Raw genomic sequence first — 17,509 nt, 5'->3', positions numbered from 1 at the left:
GGCTCTTCGCCTCTGGACATGGCTGAAACATCAGCCATCAATGCCTGGTGGATCATGAGTGGTGTCTTCACTCTGAGGTGGTGTAAGGTCTCTTTCAGCGGTTGGGAGAGCCTTGGTTAGATCTATTTACCACCGAAGAGTACGCGCAATGTCAGCAGTTTTGGGCATTAGAGTTTCCAAGGTGGCGCTCGCTCAGCAACGCTTTTCATCGCAAGTGGAACTGCGGCCTACTGTATGCCATTCCGCCTGTACCACTTCTGCCCCTAGTGCTGAAGAAGATCAAGTGCGACTGGGCCCAAGTCATTCTTCTGGCTCCAGACTGGGCACGAAGAGTCTGGTAGCCCGAGATCCTGAGAATGACCATCGATCCTCTGATCAGACTTCCCCTTTGGGAGGATCTTCTGCCACAGCAACAAGGGATGGTCCTCCACCTGAACCTATCCAATTTCCACCTCCTTGCATAGAGATTGAGCGGCGACAGTTGACAGCTTTTGACCTTTCGTCTGAAGTCTGTAATGTCATCCTGGCAGCCAGGAGTCCCTCCACTAAAATGATATACACCTGTTGATGGAAGAAGTTTGTGGCATGGTGCACAGCGTAGGCGGTGGCTCCCCTTTCTGCCCCATTTTCTGAGGTTTTTTGTTCATACTTTCTTTGGCCCAGCAGGGCTCTGCTCTGGGCACTCTTAAAGGCTATCTTGCAGCTATTTCTGCTTTCCTTCGGCTACCAGATCATTCCTCTTTATTCAAGTCCCCTATTGTAAATAGATTCTTTAAGAGCATTACTCATCTCTTGCCTCCATCTCCTTATTTAATGCTTCAGTTCATCTCAAATCTTGTTTAAACTTACCTTATGTGCACTCCTTTTGAGCCCCTACACACCTGTCCTCTCAGGCTCCTCACTCTGAAAACTGCCTTTCTTGTTGCCATCACCACTGCTCGCAGTGTGAGTGAGCTTCAAGCTCTATCTTCTAAGCCCCCTTTCTTCTCTGTGCATCCGGACAAAGTGGTACTTCGAAAGAGGCCTTTGTTCCTTCCTAAAGTGGTTACACCATTTCACATAGGACAAAAAATCACTTTGCTCACCTTTTTCCCAGCTCTGCACCCTTCCAGGGAGGAGGAGAGACTCCACCATCTGGACCCAAAACATGCACTGTCATTCTACCTCGACAGCACAAAAGATTTACGGGTGGATAACCATGTCTTCGTTGGGTATGTAGGTGCCAAGAAAGGTCAGGCTGTTAAGAAACGTACTATCTCCTGATGGGTTGTCCTTTGTATTAAAATCTGCTACGCTTTAGCGAAAAACAAACCTCCAGTGATGTTGCGTGCTCATTCCACTAGGGCTACGGCAGCAACCACTGCTTTGGCAGTTGGAGTCCCCCTTCTTGACATCTGCCAGGCGGCCACATGGGCATCTATGCACACGTTTACCAGACATTACTGCCTGGACTGTCAGGTCCAAAGGAATGGCTATTTTGCCCCTTCTGTCCTCCAGGACTTTCTGGTGTGAACTTAGTTGGCAGTCCTTCCTCCGGGGTTAGTATTACTGGGGTATCTATTAGAAGGTAAGGAATTTATAAATAACTGCTTCTTACAAGTTACTTACCTTCGGTAGCAATGTAACTGTAAGAGACATAAGTTAGTCATAGATTCACTCAATTTCCTAGCCTATGTAATGGCCAATAGAGGAAAGTTTTCGGAAATGGATAGTCTGAGATGGGGAAAACACTGGGTTATGTTTACGGTCTCCAGAGCCAAAGGATAATTAATGGTGGAAATTACATTGGTGACATGCAATGTCCGGGGCTTAGGAAACCCATGAAAGGTCAGGCAGCTATTCGTTTACTTATGATGACACAGGGTGGATATTGGCTTTCCCCAGAAACTCCCCCTCACTGAACATTCTCAAACTGGACTTCAATCTGGCGGGACTGGCGAGACTAATATAGCAACATATTACGCTTATGCTAGGGGAGTGCCGATTGTCCTATGAAAGGGGCTGGGATGGCGTGTCTTCCACAAACGTATTGATCGGGAGGGACTGTACCTTATCTTACATCGGATACTTGAAGGTAAGGAAATAACTCTTGTTTGCATATATGGCCCTAACACTGACAGCTCTGATTTCTTCTTTCTGGTCTGGCGCAATGTGCGGCATCTGGAATGCTCAACCATTATCTGGGGTGGAAATTTTAATGCTGTGCTGAATCCCACATTTGACAAATCACAAACAGGATGCAGATCATGGCCACTTAGCATCAAGCTGCTATGAAAGACCAGGCACTGCACGATATCTGGTGTGAGCACAATAGCAATACGACTGATGGTACTTGTGCATTGCCTTCCTGGCAGGCCCAGCCATACACATATTACTGGCTAGTATCTGGAGCTGTGGATGCCTGGGGAAAAAACATAGAAGAAAGGATGGACGTAATGCTGAACAAATCAAACATTCACCCTCAGGCACAGATCTAGGTTTAATCCACAACTTTTTTGCTCACCACGCCACCACAGTTTGGACCTCGCCATATGCAAATCAGCCTTGACCTAGCTCCCTATGGGAACAGTCCAGCCTGAACTGCCTGCTGAAAAACGGCTGACCACATGCCTTGTATGCTATCTGACTACGCCCTGGTGCAGTTAACCCTCGACCTGCCAAAAAAGGGAAGGCTGCGCCTTTATCTGGCAGTTCCTACCGAATGCCCTTAGGGTCTCCATGTTTCTAATGGAAACCAGAACAGCCATACTTAAATACTTCACCACCAGTGTGAAATCAGTGGAGTTCCCAATCCTGCTCCGGGAGGCCTTGAAGGTCTACATACTCAGCATGTGTATGGGCAAACAGGTGGGATTACTGAGAGGCCTGAGGGAGTGACTAGCCCACCTGGAGAGAGAACTGGGGGAGCTTCACACCCAACACATAGCCACTTCGGACACACAAAAACATGCACAATATTACAGTAAGCTCTCTGAATATCACAAGGCAACTGAGAGGGAAACACACTACTTGCACATGGAAGCCACCAATAGGTACTTTGGGGAGGGAGATGGAGCAGGCAAAACTCTAGCCTTAATGTTCAGATCCCCACATGACAACCTGTACTGCACTGAGATCCTAGATGAAGAAAATCAATGCAACTGCACCACCAGTCCTATAACAAAGGCCATGGTGCGCTACTATTCCCAGTTATAGAGCTCGGACCGTGAGCTCTGTGACGACTCTATTTAGTTTCTGTGGATGGATGATGCTCATAGACAATATCTAGATGTACCCTTTGAAGAGACGCATATTGTCCTGGCAATCTGTAGTATGTCTAGTGGTAAGGCTCCCAGCCTAGCTGGCCTGACATCTACTTATGTAAAGAATACTCTGACATCCTGGACCCACACCTCCGATCCATGTATGAGAAAGCCCGGAGCACTGGAGAACTACCTTCATTGCTACGTAAGGCGCACATAGTGACGATACTTAAACCTGACAAACCAACCACTTCATGCAACTCATGCCATCCGTTATCAATGACCAATGTTGAGAATAAAATCCTGTTGTGCCTATTGTAAAGAGAATGCTCCCTCACCTCCCTGACATTGTCTGGCTGTATCAGTCCAACTTTGTGCCGGGCAGATCTACTACACATTACCTGTGTGTCCTGTTTGATGTGATGCGCCCCCTGTCGCCTGAGCTGCTGGTGGTCTCTGTCTTCTTGGATGTGGCTCAGGCCTTTCATTGATTGGAATGGAAGGGCCCTATCTCTTCCCACTGTTAAAATGGATAGGCCTTGGCCAGGGATTCCTCTGATGGATTCATTTACTATACACCAAACCCAACGCACGCCTCGGGGTTAATGGCGTTGCTTCACCCACCTTTTGCATTAGCAGAGGGACGCAACAGTGTTGCCCGATGTCTCCGATATTATTTGCAATTGCTGTAGGCCCTCTGGCGGTCTGTCATCGCCAACATCATGCTGCATGCACGTATGCTTTAATTCACATTTTGTGGACTAATTGACTCAATGTACCCAAATGATGTGACTGTGTATGTGAGAAACCCGAGTATTAAGTTACCACCTATCCTGCGTGATTTTTTGCAATTTGAGGGGCTCTTTGGGGTCACCATCATACATGCCAACATTTCAGAAGAGCAAAGTGGGAGATTCTTTAAAAAAAATCGGGAGAATGGGGCCTTGAATCGGGTCATGTATGGGCCTTGGAAGTGTACTGCTGCAGGATCGGACATTTGAAACGCAAATGCACGTTTTTTTCTTACCTTTCAGAAGCATGGAGCGCAATGGCAGGCAGAGAGAGAGTTATGCAAGTGTTCTGCATTCACTGGCCTGGCAGGTTGCTGGCAGTGCATATACCAACCCCCTCTCCCCCCCCCCCCCCCACCTGTGTGGCAGCCCAGGCACACACACAGCCGCCCCCGAGTACTTCACAGGTCTTTAAAAGACCATTCACTTGTTAATGGCGCTTTGTTGGTTTTTCACCCCTTCTAGAGCCCCCGCGTCGCCACTCTGACTATTGCTGGAAGAATTAGCACGTTACACAATACCAAGCCCTGTCTGCTGAAACCCCGAGGAATCGGGTTTTTGCTTACAGGAATGGGGAGGCGGGAGTCACTAGCCTTGAAATCGGCAGTCTCCCGCCTGAATCGGGAGGGTTGGCATGTATGGTCACCATCATTCAGTTTAAATCTGTCATTGTGCTCTACAGCACCCTAATGTACTTCTTTCTTTCCCCTGAAGTAGGCTTACTCGGCAGTTAAGTACCTGGAGGTTTGAGTGAGCAGAGACACAGGGGAATCTTGGCATGAGAATTATGGCCGGGCTGTTGCCGGGCAGGAGGACCAGATTCCGAGGTGGGCTGACCTGCTACCCCGTGGCCGGGAAGTAGCAATTGCAAAATGCTGATGCTCTCGAAATTCTTCTACCTGTTTGTTAACCTCCCACCACCGACACAGGCCTTCCTTCATTAGCTGCGATCCTTAGTAATCCCTTTGGCCTGGGGCAGCAGACAGCTGCGGTTGGTGTGGGCACACTGCGACTCCTGTTTGAGCAGGGGGGCATGGGCGCTCCTGGCATGGAACTTTATCATAGCTGTGCGCAAGCGCAGGTGGTGCATCAGTGGCTACACCTGCCACCTTTTGCCTCGGACGATGCTGTTGAGAGGGATAGCATTGCCCCATGCCCACTAAACACAGCAATATGTATGGGGTCAAACCAGAGGCGCAACTAGAGCCAAATTTCGGGGGGGGGGGGGGGGGGGGCTAAGAAAAAATTTCAGGGGGGGGGCTGAATCTTTAAGCAATAGGCAGAGTGGAGCTGCAGGGGGGGGCTGAATCTTTAAGCAATAGGCAGAGTGGAGCTGCAGGGGCTCTTACAAGGGGGTGAAACAACAGCGAGGCCTCATTAACATGCACATGGTCTTTTAAAGACCTGTGAAGTGCTCGGGTGCGGCTGTGTGTGTGCCCAGGGAGCTGTCTCCTCCCCAATGCCACACACGACGGGGGGAGGGGGGATGGGGGGGCGCTGAAGCCCTTTGAGTCCAATGGGTGTTGCGCGCCTAGGATCAATGCACCCGAGGGGGGGCTTTGCGATTTCGACCTAGCCAGGCCATCAAAGAGGAGCAAACCTGCTGGTCCTTTACTCACCTCCATTGCCACTGGCACAGAAACGGGCTTTAACCCCACATTCGAGGATAAAGCATTTCAACAGCTAGGCTGCCCATGGTTGTTAACAGTGGGTGGCCACTACTCAAACGGGAGCTTCCTTCATCTGAGGAAGACAACAGAACGCATGCCCATAGACATCTTTCTCTACTATCGCTTGCGGGGTGCGTGCACCCCCGATCATCCCTTAGGATCCAGCTACGCTTCCTGCCTTAGACGTCCTCTTGATTACACTTTCCACAAAGAAGTTTAGCACATGACTCTACTGTATCATGCAGGCGACGGACCCTATCACCATGCTCAGAGCGCGAGAGGACTGGCAACGAGGCATAACCACTGACATTACCAATAAACAAAGGCTTTATTGCATCTCCCAAACAGGAGATTTGTCCCTGTACTATGGGTTTCACCTCATTCATGTTAAATACCTACATAGAGTAAGTCTCACATCACTCGAAATATATAAAATGGGACTACATAGCAACATGAAATGCCTACATTGCAAGGAGGCTGATGCTAGTGTTTATTTGCTCCATTTAGCATGGAGATGTCCACAAATTTGGAACAACTCGAATTCTGCCTATATGAAAATCGAACCAATTATCAGCACTATAGTGCTGGCTAGGCCCTTGGCCTCTCTGCTGGGATAAGTGGGGAATATACCATCTGGAGAGCGAAATCTCACCACAATGTTGCTTCTATTGGCAAAATGCTGATTGCCCAGAAAAGGGGGATTGCCGTTGCGTCCAAGGTTGTGTACTGGATGACGGCTGCTGCATAGTGTTAGGAGCAATTGACTGTGTACTGGCTGCTGATGCCAGCCACTAGCAGGCCACAAGGTAAATGGGCTCCCTTATCACTACATCTGGCAGAGCACTCTGCAGGGAGGCAAGAGGTGGGTACACTCGGTAGATATTGGCAACATTTATGAAACCGGCACTGACAATTGCAATGTATCTGCAAACCCCAATTTACCAACATGTGATGTACATAGTGAATGCATTTATTTATCTGATGTACCACCTAAACTAATAAAAAAGTTTGAAAACGTTACTTACCTATTTATTTTAAAGTCAATGTCTTAAGGTCAATCTGATCCAGAAGCTCAAGTGGTGCAGATTTTAATGCGTCCAGAACCAACAACAAACCCCAAGAAGCACAGTGATGTGGAGGGCCAAGACAGAAATGTACAACTTTTTGAAAAATCTTGGAATCAATGTATAAGGATCCAGTAGATTAGCCCAAGAAGCTCCAAAAGCCTGAATAGAGGTCCGTTGTATCTTTAGGGTAGAGACTCTTAAACCCAAAGAAACCCCATCCTGTAAAAATGACAAAACCAGAAATAGGTCAGCTATGTATGGATCTAAGGGCCAGATGTAGGTAAAGTCAATTTTGCGAGTCCTTAATAGCGATTTTTAACGAATCGCTATTAAGGACTTGCAAAATGAAATGAATGTAGGAATCGCAAAAATAATTGCGATTCCTTAATTGCGAATCGCAAATTGAGATTCGCAATCAAGGAATACCTTCCCATTCATTCCTATGGGCCAAGAGGCCCATAGGAATGAATGGGATTTGCGCACGCAATTTGCGAGTAACCAAGAGGTACTCACAAATTGCGTGCGCCATTTCAAGGGTGCAAGGGTTCCAAAAGGACACCCTGTTGCACCCCTGAAATGTGCATGTGTGAACATGTAGCGCACATACATGCCCTAAGGGCATGTATGTGTGCCACATGGCACTTTGAAAAAAGCAAAAAAGTGCTTTTTTAAAGGAAATCGCAAAATACCACCAACTTGAAGTTGGTGATAATTTGCGATTCCTTAAGGCAATATCACAATTTGCAATGCCTACTAGCATAGCATTTAGGGAATCACAAATTGCGATTCTCTAAATGCTTGCACAAAATAAGGAATCGCAATTTTTGCGATTCCTTATGTTGCCAGTGGGTATTTGCCTACCTACATTGCACACAGCCAAATTGCAATCGCAAATGCTGAAATTCTGCGAATTTCATCGTTTGCGATCGCAATTTGGCTTCCTACATCTGGCCCTAAATCTTTTTACCCAAACAAATTACTGAAAGAATTCCATTGTCTGGAATAAGCCTTCAAAGTAGAGACAAGCCTAGAGGCTTGCAGGAGCAGAACCAAACTATTAAGGCCACCTGTCCCTGTCCCTCACCTCTCAGTTTCCATACCGCTAGTTTGAGCCTCATCAATGTCTCCTGTTGCAGAACTGTAACGGCCAATGCAGATGGATTAGTGGGAAGCCTCCATTCCTTCTCCTTTTCAAAGATGTCAAGAGATGAAACCAAAATGAGCAAACGCATGTTGGTGCAAACAGAAGCACTGTAACCCTCTCCTTCCTGCCTTTCAGAAGAAACCTCAAAAGTAGAGAGAAAAGGGGAAAAGCATACAGAAGACTGGAGGCCAACTTCGCCCTGGAGCAGAATCTGTTCACCAGAGCATGTGCCTGAGTTGCAAAAAGATCTACCAATGGCAAACGCCTAATGGCAAGACAATCTGAAGAAAGCTTAAGGGCTGAAGGCAGTAGTGAGTGGACGAGAGAATGTTCCTGCTCAATGAATGCCACTATGTTGAGAGACCCCACAATTCAGATTGGAGAAAGAGATTACAGATTTTTCTCTGCCCACTGTTTCAACCTTCCGAAGTTTTCAACAGAGAAGGTGATCTGGTTCCCCACTGTCTGTTGAGATGAGCCATGGTGGTCATATTGTTTGTACCCACCAGAGACACCCTGCCTGAGATCTGTGGAGAGAAAGCCGCCAGCCAGTCGGCTTCTAATTCCCTCCAATTTGAGACCTACTGCTTTAAGGAAAAGACCACACTCCCCAGGTTTGATGATGATTCGTCCAAAACCCGCAGCCTGAAAGACTGGCATCTGTCGTGATGATTACAGGAGGCTGTGGGGACAGCAAAATCACCTTCAGAAGGTTTCCTGGAACAAACCACCACTGCAGCCGTTGTCGCATTTTGGGAGATAAACAGGTCTTCTGGTCCGTAAGTAAAGCAAGAGGATTCCCCAATGACAGAAGTTATCTCGCAAATTGCTGAAGATGGAACTTTGCTCAGGCTCGGGGGACTACCCCAACAGTGGCAGCCATATCCCCCTGGACCTGAAGACACAAAAAATGGTGGGATCTGTTTGTGCCTGTAGGTTGAACAACCTTATCTGAAGTTTGAGCAAGTTCTACTGAGGAACCCTCTCTCTGTACAAAAACATACTCCTACGAAAAGCTTGTCCTTCGAACTATATATCTGACTTCTCCCCAAGTTAATCAAAATCCATTTGGAGAGAAACACCGAAAAAACTCAGTCCTGCAGAGTCTTATGCCACGTCCCCTGTGGATACCAATCAGGCAAGGAGCTCCCCAGCACAACCCTGCCAGCAGCAAATGACAAGATAAATTGCCTGATGTGTCCTGAACTCTGTGACTGGAGGGCTAACTGCCCAGAAGAGACAGAAAAGAAAGGGGAGGAATGTGGTGGAAGGGGTCTTTATTTTGTAGTTTGTTTGGAAACTGGCATGTCTGAGGAGGCAGATCTGCCTCATCTAGTAAGGCTGAAAAGCAAGAGGTGGGGCAAGGGTAATGCACTAAACAAACATCAATGTATACATAAAGATGTTCCTACCCGTGATCAACCCAAAAAACACACCTACAAAAAGGAAGGCCGTTGAGGAACCCATGAAACGTAGCTTCCTAAGTAAGGAAGTAACAGTGTGTCCAGTTCATGGGCATCGCTAAGCGTGACTTTGCCAACAAGGGTGCAGCAAAGGTTTTGCACTGAAGTTTGGTTTGAGCACTGATCACAGTACCCTCAATAGCAGGGACAAAGTGAACATGCAGGGGCAAATGGGGACTTTTTTTTAGTATCATATAAGAAGTCCAACACTTGGGAAGGGTCATTGAGTCCCCTGTACTGCTACTCAGACCTCAGCTCCCAGTGCTGCTGCTGGCCTCTCAGATATCCTGTGCTTTTGCTAAACCCACGGATATCTGTTGCTCATGAGCCCCTAGGTTGCTGGTTTGTTGCTTATCCAACCGAATGTTCCTGCTGATCGCTTATCATATAATGATGCTTATTCATCAGTTCATGTTTCCAGTTATATGTAGTTGTCATCGTGTCAGTGAGCTCATTTAACCAGGTGACTGAGGCTGACCAAGGTATGGCATGAAACTATCTTACGTGCAAGGTGTTGGGATCCTTCAGCTCACACTGAGCTGCTCTCTCAAGCAGATACCTGAATTGCCATGGTTAGTAATTAATTCATAAAATTTATCATATGTTGGGAAGCTTCAATGGTCTTGTCTTTCTGCTGCACACGTAAACTTACCCTGCTATCTGAAGCATACAACCAAATGCTTTAATAAAACAATAGCATGTGCCATTGGATACTATTGTAACTATTTGTAATGTGCCCCTTTTGAAATAGTGTTCTGTAAATACTCTGTAAAAGAAGAGGGAAGAGAAGATCAGGCAGACTTCTCCTTTACAGGTCTGGCAAAAAATACCCAGCCCATTCTGAGTCCGCTCCTACCTTATAAAAAACCGGGCACCAGTCACTGACAGAGCAGTGCGGTGGAACAACAGCGACAGGATAGAAGGAAATCGGAATATTGTACATCCTGAATGGGGCATTGGCATTTACCCATCCCTTCACTGAAATTGGGGTACTCTTCAGGCAGGCGAACACACCTAGTAGCCTAAAGTGAACAGTGACACTGAAATACTACTTTTTACTGAACCAAAATGTAATTATAATATATTTCTTCAAGCAGTTGCGGGCCAAAACAAACCAATGGGTGAAGAGGGCTGATCCAAAGCCCCTCTATTTATGTATAACACAGCATATGGTCTTTGGACGCCTTGGGCAATCATACGTCCCAGGCAACAGAACTCTGTTTTCTCTAGCAGACCATTCAAAAGGTAGAGTGCAAAGCATGTCAGATTCTGATCACGGGTACCAATATTTTCGCCAACAATCCATGCAAGTATAAGACTCTCATCTTTACGATGGGCCACCTACTGTGTATTTAACATCCACATGAGAGGAGAAGCCGCTATTTTGGTTTGTCCCCACCCACCCATCAGGGAGCTGAAACTGAGGACTACCATTTTGTGGCACAGTAAACAATGGCAGGAATATCACTGGGACAAAGGATGTGCGACTCAACCCCTGTGATCTTTCAGCTGTTGTTTTCTTCTCTATCATTCTTTATTTCATTGATCGTTTTACACTTGTTGCAAGATTGTATTTTAGCAAGTTTCCATTCATTTTTTAGTATGGCTCTCCTAGTCACTGTGGTCAATTGTAATGTGAAGTCCCTTAATGAGATATCTTCCTGGGTCATTAGGAACATGATCTCACTTCTACTATCCAGTGATTCGTACAATAACCCCAAGAGCCCTTTGAATAGAGGGAACACAAACCAGATATATATTCTCCTTTCCAACTGGCAACACTAACCTTTCCACCTTTGCAAGAAGCCAGCACCTGCAAAAGTTCATTGCTTCGTTCTCCAGTCTGCTGATCAATGCAAATGATCTGACACCTGGAACATTTCTTCAGAACCTAAAAAGTGTAAAAGTGAAAGATAATTGGCATGGGTATATGCTGAAACCACATCATCTTATTTGACAGCAACATATATGTATATTTCTTTTTACAATATCTAAAACGAGTTTTGGCAGGTCAGACGCCAAACATAAGTGTGGTGATGTGCGTGTGTGTGTGTGTGTGTGTATGTGTGTGTGTGTATGTGTTGTGGAATGGAGGTTATTGTGGTGTGGCAGACAAACGCTGTAGGGAGTTAAGAGGTGAGGGGCTCCAATTCTCTCTGGGCCAGTGACTGCCAATCCATGTACTTTACTAACTACTGTTGGAGTAATCCTCACTCTCCGCATCAGGTTCCCGATGCAGTAACAAGAATTAATTCAAGCCACAAAACAGTTCCTGCAATCACCCTATTCTACAAACAGTAGAGCCCCGAACCAGCCACCCCTCGACCATTTATGATCTAGTAAAAAATGTTGGCAAAGCTCGCGCTGAGCAAAAGTGCAAAAAAATAAATAAATATTGAACATCTGCCTTCCTGCAGATTTTCCGTAAAATATGTTAGGAACTGAGAACATATTGGAAAAACTGAAGGACTTCATGTGTTTGAAGAATTGTATGAAATCACAGACATTCTCCCTGCCAATTTTGATCTCCCTCCATCCTTATTTCAGTTGAATCTGTATTGAGTGAAAGGGTGAGTCTTGCTCAATCTCGATGTGCGATTAGTTGTGCTGGAAGGAGAGTCCGCAAACATTTTGGCCCGCTACCATCAAGTGCTTTCAAAACAATGCAAAGTAATTTGAAATGTTTCCTTTGTGCCTCTGGTGTAATTTTTTTAGAGCTACCTGAGGGCTGGATTACCTAAAGCGCCCGGGGGTGTAGTTTGTGTGTGCACCTGATTTCTGCATCCTCAGAGCACTTTGGTATTACAGAAGGGCTGCAGATACCTGTGCGGCAACTTCTGTGATACAGACGACACTGGTACACAAATAGAATCACTGCTATCCTAACGGGGCATTCCATCATTTACATAGGGGTGTGACTTCAATGCAGCTGTGGGAAACACTTTGCCTCTGTGGGTTAAGGACCCGGCCACAGAGGCATAGAGTCGTGCACCCTCGAGGGTGAATCCTGCATCGGCCGGAGAGGATCTCATGGACCCCCCCTGATGTCCTTTCTCGGCAGGTTCAGTACCCACTGTAACTGCCTCAGGGGTACCATTCGTCCTCCTTTGTAAAGCAGACTGGAATGCCACTTGCACTGTGGAAGAGAATCAGCCAATTAAACATCTGGTCCACCTTTCACTAATGTACTGCCCCTAAGGACGGCATGTGTTCCTCACTGCTCTCAGAGCAGCATTTTCTGTAATTGGCACACTGCCCCTGTTTTCACTAGGCCTGGGCTAAAATTCCGTTCCGCTCACGGAAATTGCGATAATTTGACATTTTCGCGTTCCGCGGAGAGCGCGAAAATTTCAAAATTTCCGCAATCCACATTTTACCGGTAATTTTTTGCTTGCTCGCGCTGTAAAATAATATATTCTCGCGTGCGCGCGATCGCCTTACCTGAATCCCCGCGTTCGCCGACAAGTTTTCCCGATCCGGTCACGTTCTCCACGAGATGTTGGATTGTTGGTAGCCATTTGCGCTGTCTCGCGACAGTTCGCGCCCGCAGTAACGTCATTCGTCGCGCGATCACGTCTTTCTTCTCGCGATCATGCACCGCGAGACAAGTGAAAACAAGATGGCCGCGCCCGCGAGCAACCGCATGGGTAAGTTGGCGAGCCGCGACCACGCAGAAAATACCGCGAACGGGCGGGAAAAAAACTTCCGCATCTTCGCGATATTTCCGCGTGTTTGCGGAAATTTTTAACATTTTCGCGATAATTTGCGAAAGTGAATTTCGCAAATTCCGCCCACCCCTAGTTTTCACCCAGTCCATCTGCTTAAAGGATCACTGTGGCACAAACAGAGACAGTATGCCCTTGACATAAAGAGGAGCCTGATGTGACTGGAATTTTTAACTTAAAACAGGATCTTCCTCTCTACAGTTTCTTCGCCTCCTCTTTGGTTGAAATCCAAAAACAAGAGTAGTAGTGGTTCTCCACGATCGCATGAGTGTTATTTGGTTGCCTCGCATGGACAATGAAGCAGCAGCCAAGTCTCAGTAATATGAGGGTCATGGTTACTTCAATGCAACAGATACCTTAGATCAGAGGACTATTTTATGACCATTACGAAGAAAACGGCTTTCTTGATCTCCTGCAACATTTTCCAGCCAACTGATACATTTTCACTGCATCTCATGCACACCAGTTCTTAACTGTTTGTGCTGGTGATGGGATGGCTCCAAGTTGCAATGGCCTCATAATTCATGTGTTATTCTCCCAAGAGACGCCAACTCTGGTAAAGATCTCCATGCAGAAAAGATAGGGAGGCAAAGGCGGAGACCTCAATTCGTTTTTGTAGTAAGTAGTACTAGAGCACTACTTTAAGTAGTACAACATGCAGTGTGTGAATCGGGCCCTAAATAAAGAAGGTAATAAAATATAAAGAGGGATGAGTTACTATAAAGTGAATAGGTTTCATGAACTTAAAAATAACATTAAAAAACCAATTACGTGAAACAGTATTTAAGAAGCTGAATGGATTAGACATTTCACAAATGCCTGGAAGAGCTTTTAGAAGTTAGTTGGATTCAGCAAGGTATATCATCATAAACTTTACTTCGATCACCAAGATCATAAAAGCGCAACATGAATAAATATTTCACATAAAAAATATGTAGAGCATAATAAAAGTGAATCTCATAATACATATATACAACAGAAGGAGCTCGTAAGCCAGACCATGAAAGATTGATATTAGATCACGTTAGTAGCGAGATGGAAGGCAATTCTGTTTAAAAAAAAATTTGATAAAAAGAAAAAAAAAACACTTCTTTCATACAATTTATACAGAATCCCAAAAGTACAATGTCAGCATACGTTGAAAAGACCAGATATGCGATTGGCCATGCTATTACAACGTGTGTCAAGGTAGTCCACAAAAAATTTCAAATGGTAGGTCTCGGCCTAAGCCAATATCTCAGTTAAATTTAGCCCATATTTAAGAAAAGAACCCACTTCTTTCTTATGTGTATACAAAATCCATAGATAGAAGCATTCATTAAATTAACACATTATAAAGTGGGTCGTGCAATTGCAGCAAGTATCGATCATATACCACATGACAGTACTAATGACAGGGCTCAGGCCATTAATTAAATTGAAATACCTTTCAGACCATTAAAAAAAAGGAATGCACTTCTTCCTTACATTATATACAGAACTCCAAAAAAAGAAGCCAATAACAACATACATTATATTGCCTCAGTATAAAGTGGGCCATGCAATTGCAACCTGTGTCTAAATTAAACGTGGGATGAAAGGATGCAGGCCCAGGCCAGTACCTCGATTCATTCCAGCTCATTAGTTAAAAAGACACTCCTTTCTCAAAAAGTATATACGGTGCATGGAAACTGCTAGCAGTATACATTAGATTGTCTCAGCATAAAATGACCTGTGCAATTAGAGCATATGTCTGTCAGTGAGCTAGGGAAGAAAACAATAGATTGCACAAACCCCAGGTCAATGTCCTAGTTCATTTAGACCACTGGAAAGCATGTATTACAAGGGCATCTAATTTTAAACATACACGTCAGTTAATCGCCTTCTTTGGGTACAGTTGGAATGCCAGATCTAAATAGCCAGCAGGTATTTGGCAATGGAAAAGACCAGTACTCTACTTGCATCACCACTAATTATTCTAAAGGCTTCTATGTGCTGCCTCGCACCCATATTTCTGAATAGGGGAACCATCCACTTTGCTTGTAAGCTAAAATAAAAATGTTTCAGGCACCCCTAAGCAATGTTCGCTTCCCATTTGCTACAAAACATTTTGGTTGGAAGGGTTCGCTGTCTAAATTGAAGATTCAAGTTTCGTGCAAGAGGACAAACAATTTCATCAATTGTTGGTTCATACCATGAGCAGGGCTTGATGGCCATAAATTCAAATGATAATGATCCCTTGCACCTAGTCATAATTTCCATGGCTATGAACTCCCAGTAATTTTTTAACCCTGGCTCTGGGAATCCAGCACATCTCCTCTGGTGATGTCCAAAAGCTCTCCAGACCCAGATTCCCTAAATGGGTTTTAATGAACCTCAAACAAGGAATTTTGACACTGCATGCTGGAACCATAAGATTTTTTAGGCCTACTTGAAAGGGAACCAAGACCTTGTAAAGAATACAATCGGTTCCAGATGGTTAGAAGTCAACATTCAATTTTTTGTGAGAGCTGCTTCTGAGCCAGAACCATATAAATAGGTGTCAATAGAGTGCTCACCGGAAGACTAAAAAGGGATTGAATAAACTTGTTTTCGATTGTTAACAAGACAGTAGTGTTTGCACATCGCCACAAATCAGCTCCACACGTCAGCTCCAAGTGCCTTAATGTTATAAATTTCTAGGGCTGCAGCCATTCTTCTGGATGATGTCTGTCCGTGAATCTTAGCTATACTTGCTGTCTGCTGGATTAGTAAAGTGTATTTTAAAGTTGAGGGGCCCAATTTAAATTAGAGGTTAATCTTATACCTAAGGAATAAACATTTGACACCAAATCACTGGGTTTTTACCCACAAACATGTCTCTTACAGTTCTTTTTTTAGATGACCAAAGATCATAAATTTTGTCTTGGAGCTGTTTAACTTTTTGTGTTGAGTTGGGGCTGGAGCTAAAGTTGTTTAACAACTATTGGAGCCCCTAGGGTGATTTTGAGATCAATAGGGTGCCAGCCGCTGTGATAGGCTGGCCTGGTATATGATGTCCACTAATGTAAGTGGCACCCTGCACTAGTCCAGACAGCCCTTATGGTGATTTAAGAGGTCTCAGACAACCTCAGAAAGCTATCCAAGTGGTAGTTGTGGAGAGCAGCCTTTAGGTTTAGTCTTGAAGGAGTGTAAAGCAGTTTGTTTTACCAGAATGCAATCTTATAGTATAGATTAAATGATAAAGAACCACACAAGGATATTTATAAAAAATGTATTTATTATATAATACTCTCTAGTACATTCCAGGATGTCCCGCATGGAGAAATACACAATGCACACAATACGATAGCAAAGAAATCACAGTAAATAGCACTAATACACAGTGGGCCCTGAAAGCAGAGGGGACAGAGTCTGGGTCACTTGAGAATGACCAGGGGCTCAGTAGACGAATGCCCACTGATGCTGGGTGCTTCAGGATAGATGTTGATGACCTTGACTCTGCAGCTGTGAGGACCAGGTGATGCTGAGGATGACCAGGAGCTGAATAAGAGCTGTCCCGTAAAGGAGGTCGAGTGCTAAGGGGTCAGTGTCCGGTGGGAGCACCAACAAGCCTTGGCAAAAGCATCCCATGCAGGAACTCACGAAGTTGCAAGAAGAGGACCAGCAAGGTCCAGAAGACTCACCACAAGCAGGGGAGTCAGGGCAAGCCCAGAGCCATTGGAGGAGCCCAAAGAAGATGACCGTCCACAAGACCCACAGGTCGAAGACACTGGAGTCGCAGGATGACCTCGGGCAGCTTTACAAAACAACAGGCCACGGAGTGCACGGTGCGAAGTGGTTGAAGATCTTTGCAGGAGATGTTGCCAGAGGTTAGGGCTACTTGGAGCCCAATGCACTTGCTGCAGAATTGCCAATAAGCATTTGCACTTGCAAAAGTACGCAGTGCACAGGGGTTCAGTATTGCAGCCCCTCAAGGGATTCTGGCCTCAAACTGGGTGAGAGGACAACTTGGGTTCAAGGGAGTAGAAACCCACCTCCTGTATTGTTGAACCCTTCGGAGTGCATAGGAGCTCGGGATTAGCAGACCGGTCAGCAGTGTTGCTGTGCCTGTTAATGCATGGAAGTGACTCCTTCACTCCAAGGGAGATTATCTTCAGGTGTCTTGGATGCTCCATAGGCCCTACACGGATCCTGTATGGTGCAGGGGCACAGGCGAGGCAGCAGACTGAAAGGGATAGGAAGTCAGGGCCAAACGAAGTCCAGTGAAGTGGTTTCAGTTCTGAATCTTGTCCACAATGAATCTAGGAACCTACACCCAGGTAAGCCCTTAATTACCGTAAGCAGAGGGTTGGGCAGATTCAGGTGACCCTCCCAATGGAGGGTCTGGACAGGCGGAAGGTTACTCCCATGTCCTTTGTCCAGTTTCGTACCAGAGCGGGAGCCAAC

The 17,509-nt window shown here is 45.6% G+C and overlaps 1 protein-coding gene across 2 annotated transcripts in view; it reads right to left on the bottom strand.

Annotated features, from left to right (window-relative positions):
* Positions 1-17,509, bottom strand: part of LOC146822679 (molybdenum cofactor sulfurase-like) — a 1,712,661-nt gene that overhangs the window by 102,929 nt on the left and 1,592,223 nt on the right. For both annotated transcript variants that reach the window (XM_085606872.1, XM_085606873.1), the window contains exon 14: positions 11,164-11,268. In XM_085606872.1, the coding sequence (XP_085462998.1) occupies positions 11,164-11,268 (105 nt within the window). The remainder of the gene's footprint in view (positions 1-11,163; positions 11,269-17,509) is intronic.

Source organism: Triturus cristatus, chromosome 5_2 (genome assembly GCF_964204655.1).
Source record: "Triturus cristatus chromosome 5_2, aTriCri1.1, whole genome shotgun sequence".
Lineage (NCBI taxonomy): Eukaryota > Metazoa > Chordata > Amphibia > Caudata > Salamandridae > Triturus > Triturus cristatus.
Note: the sequence above shows the minus strand (reverse complement) of the source record. Positions and strands in the feature narration are given on the sequence as shown.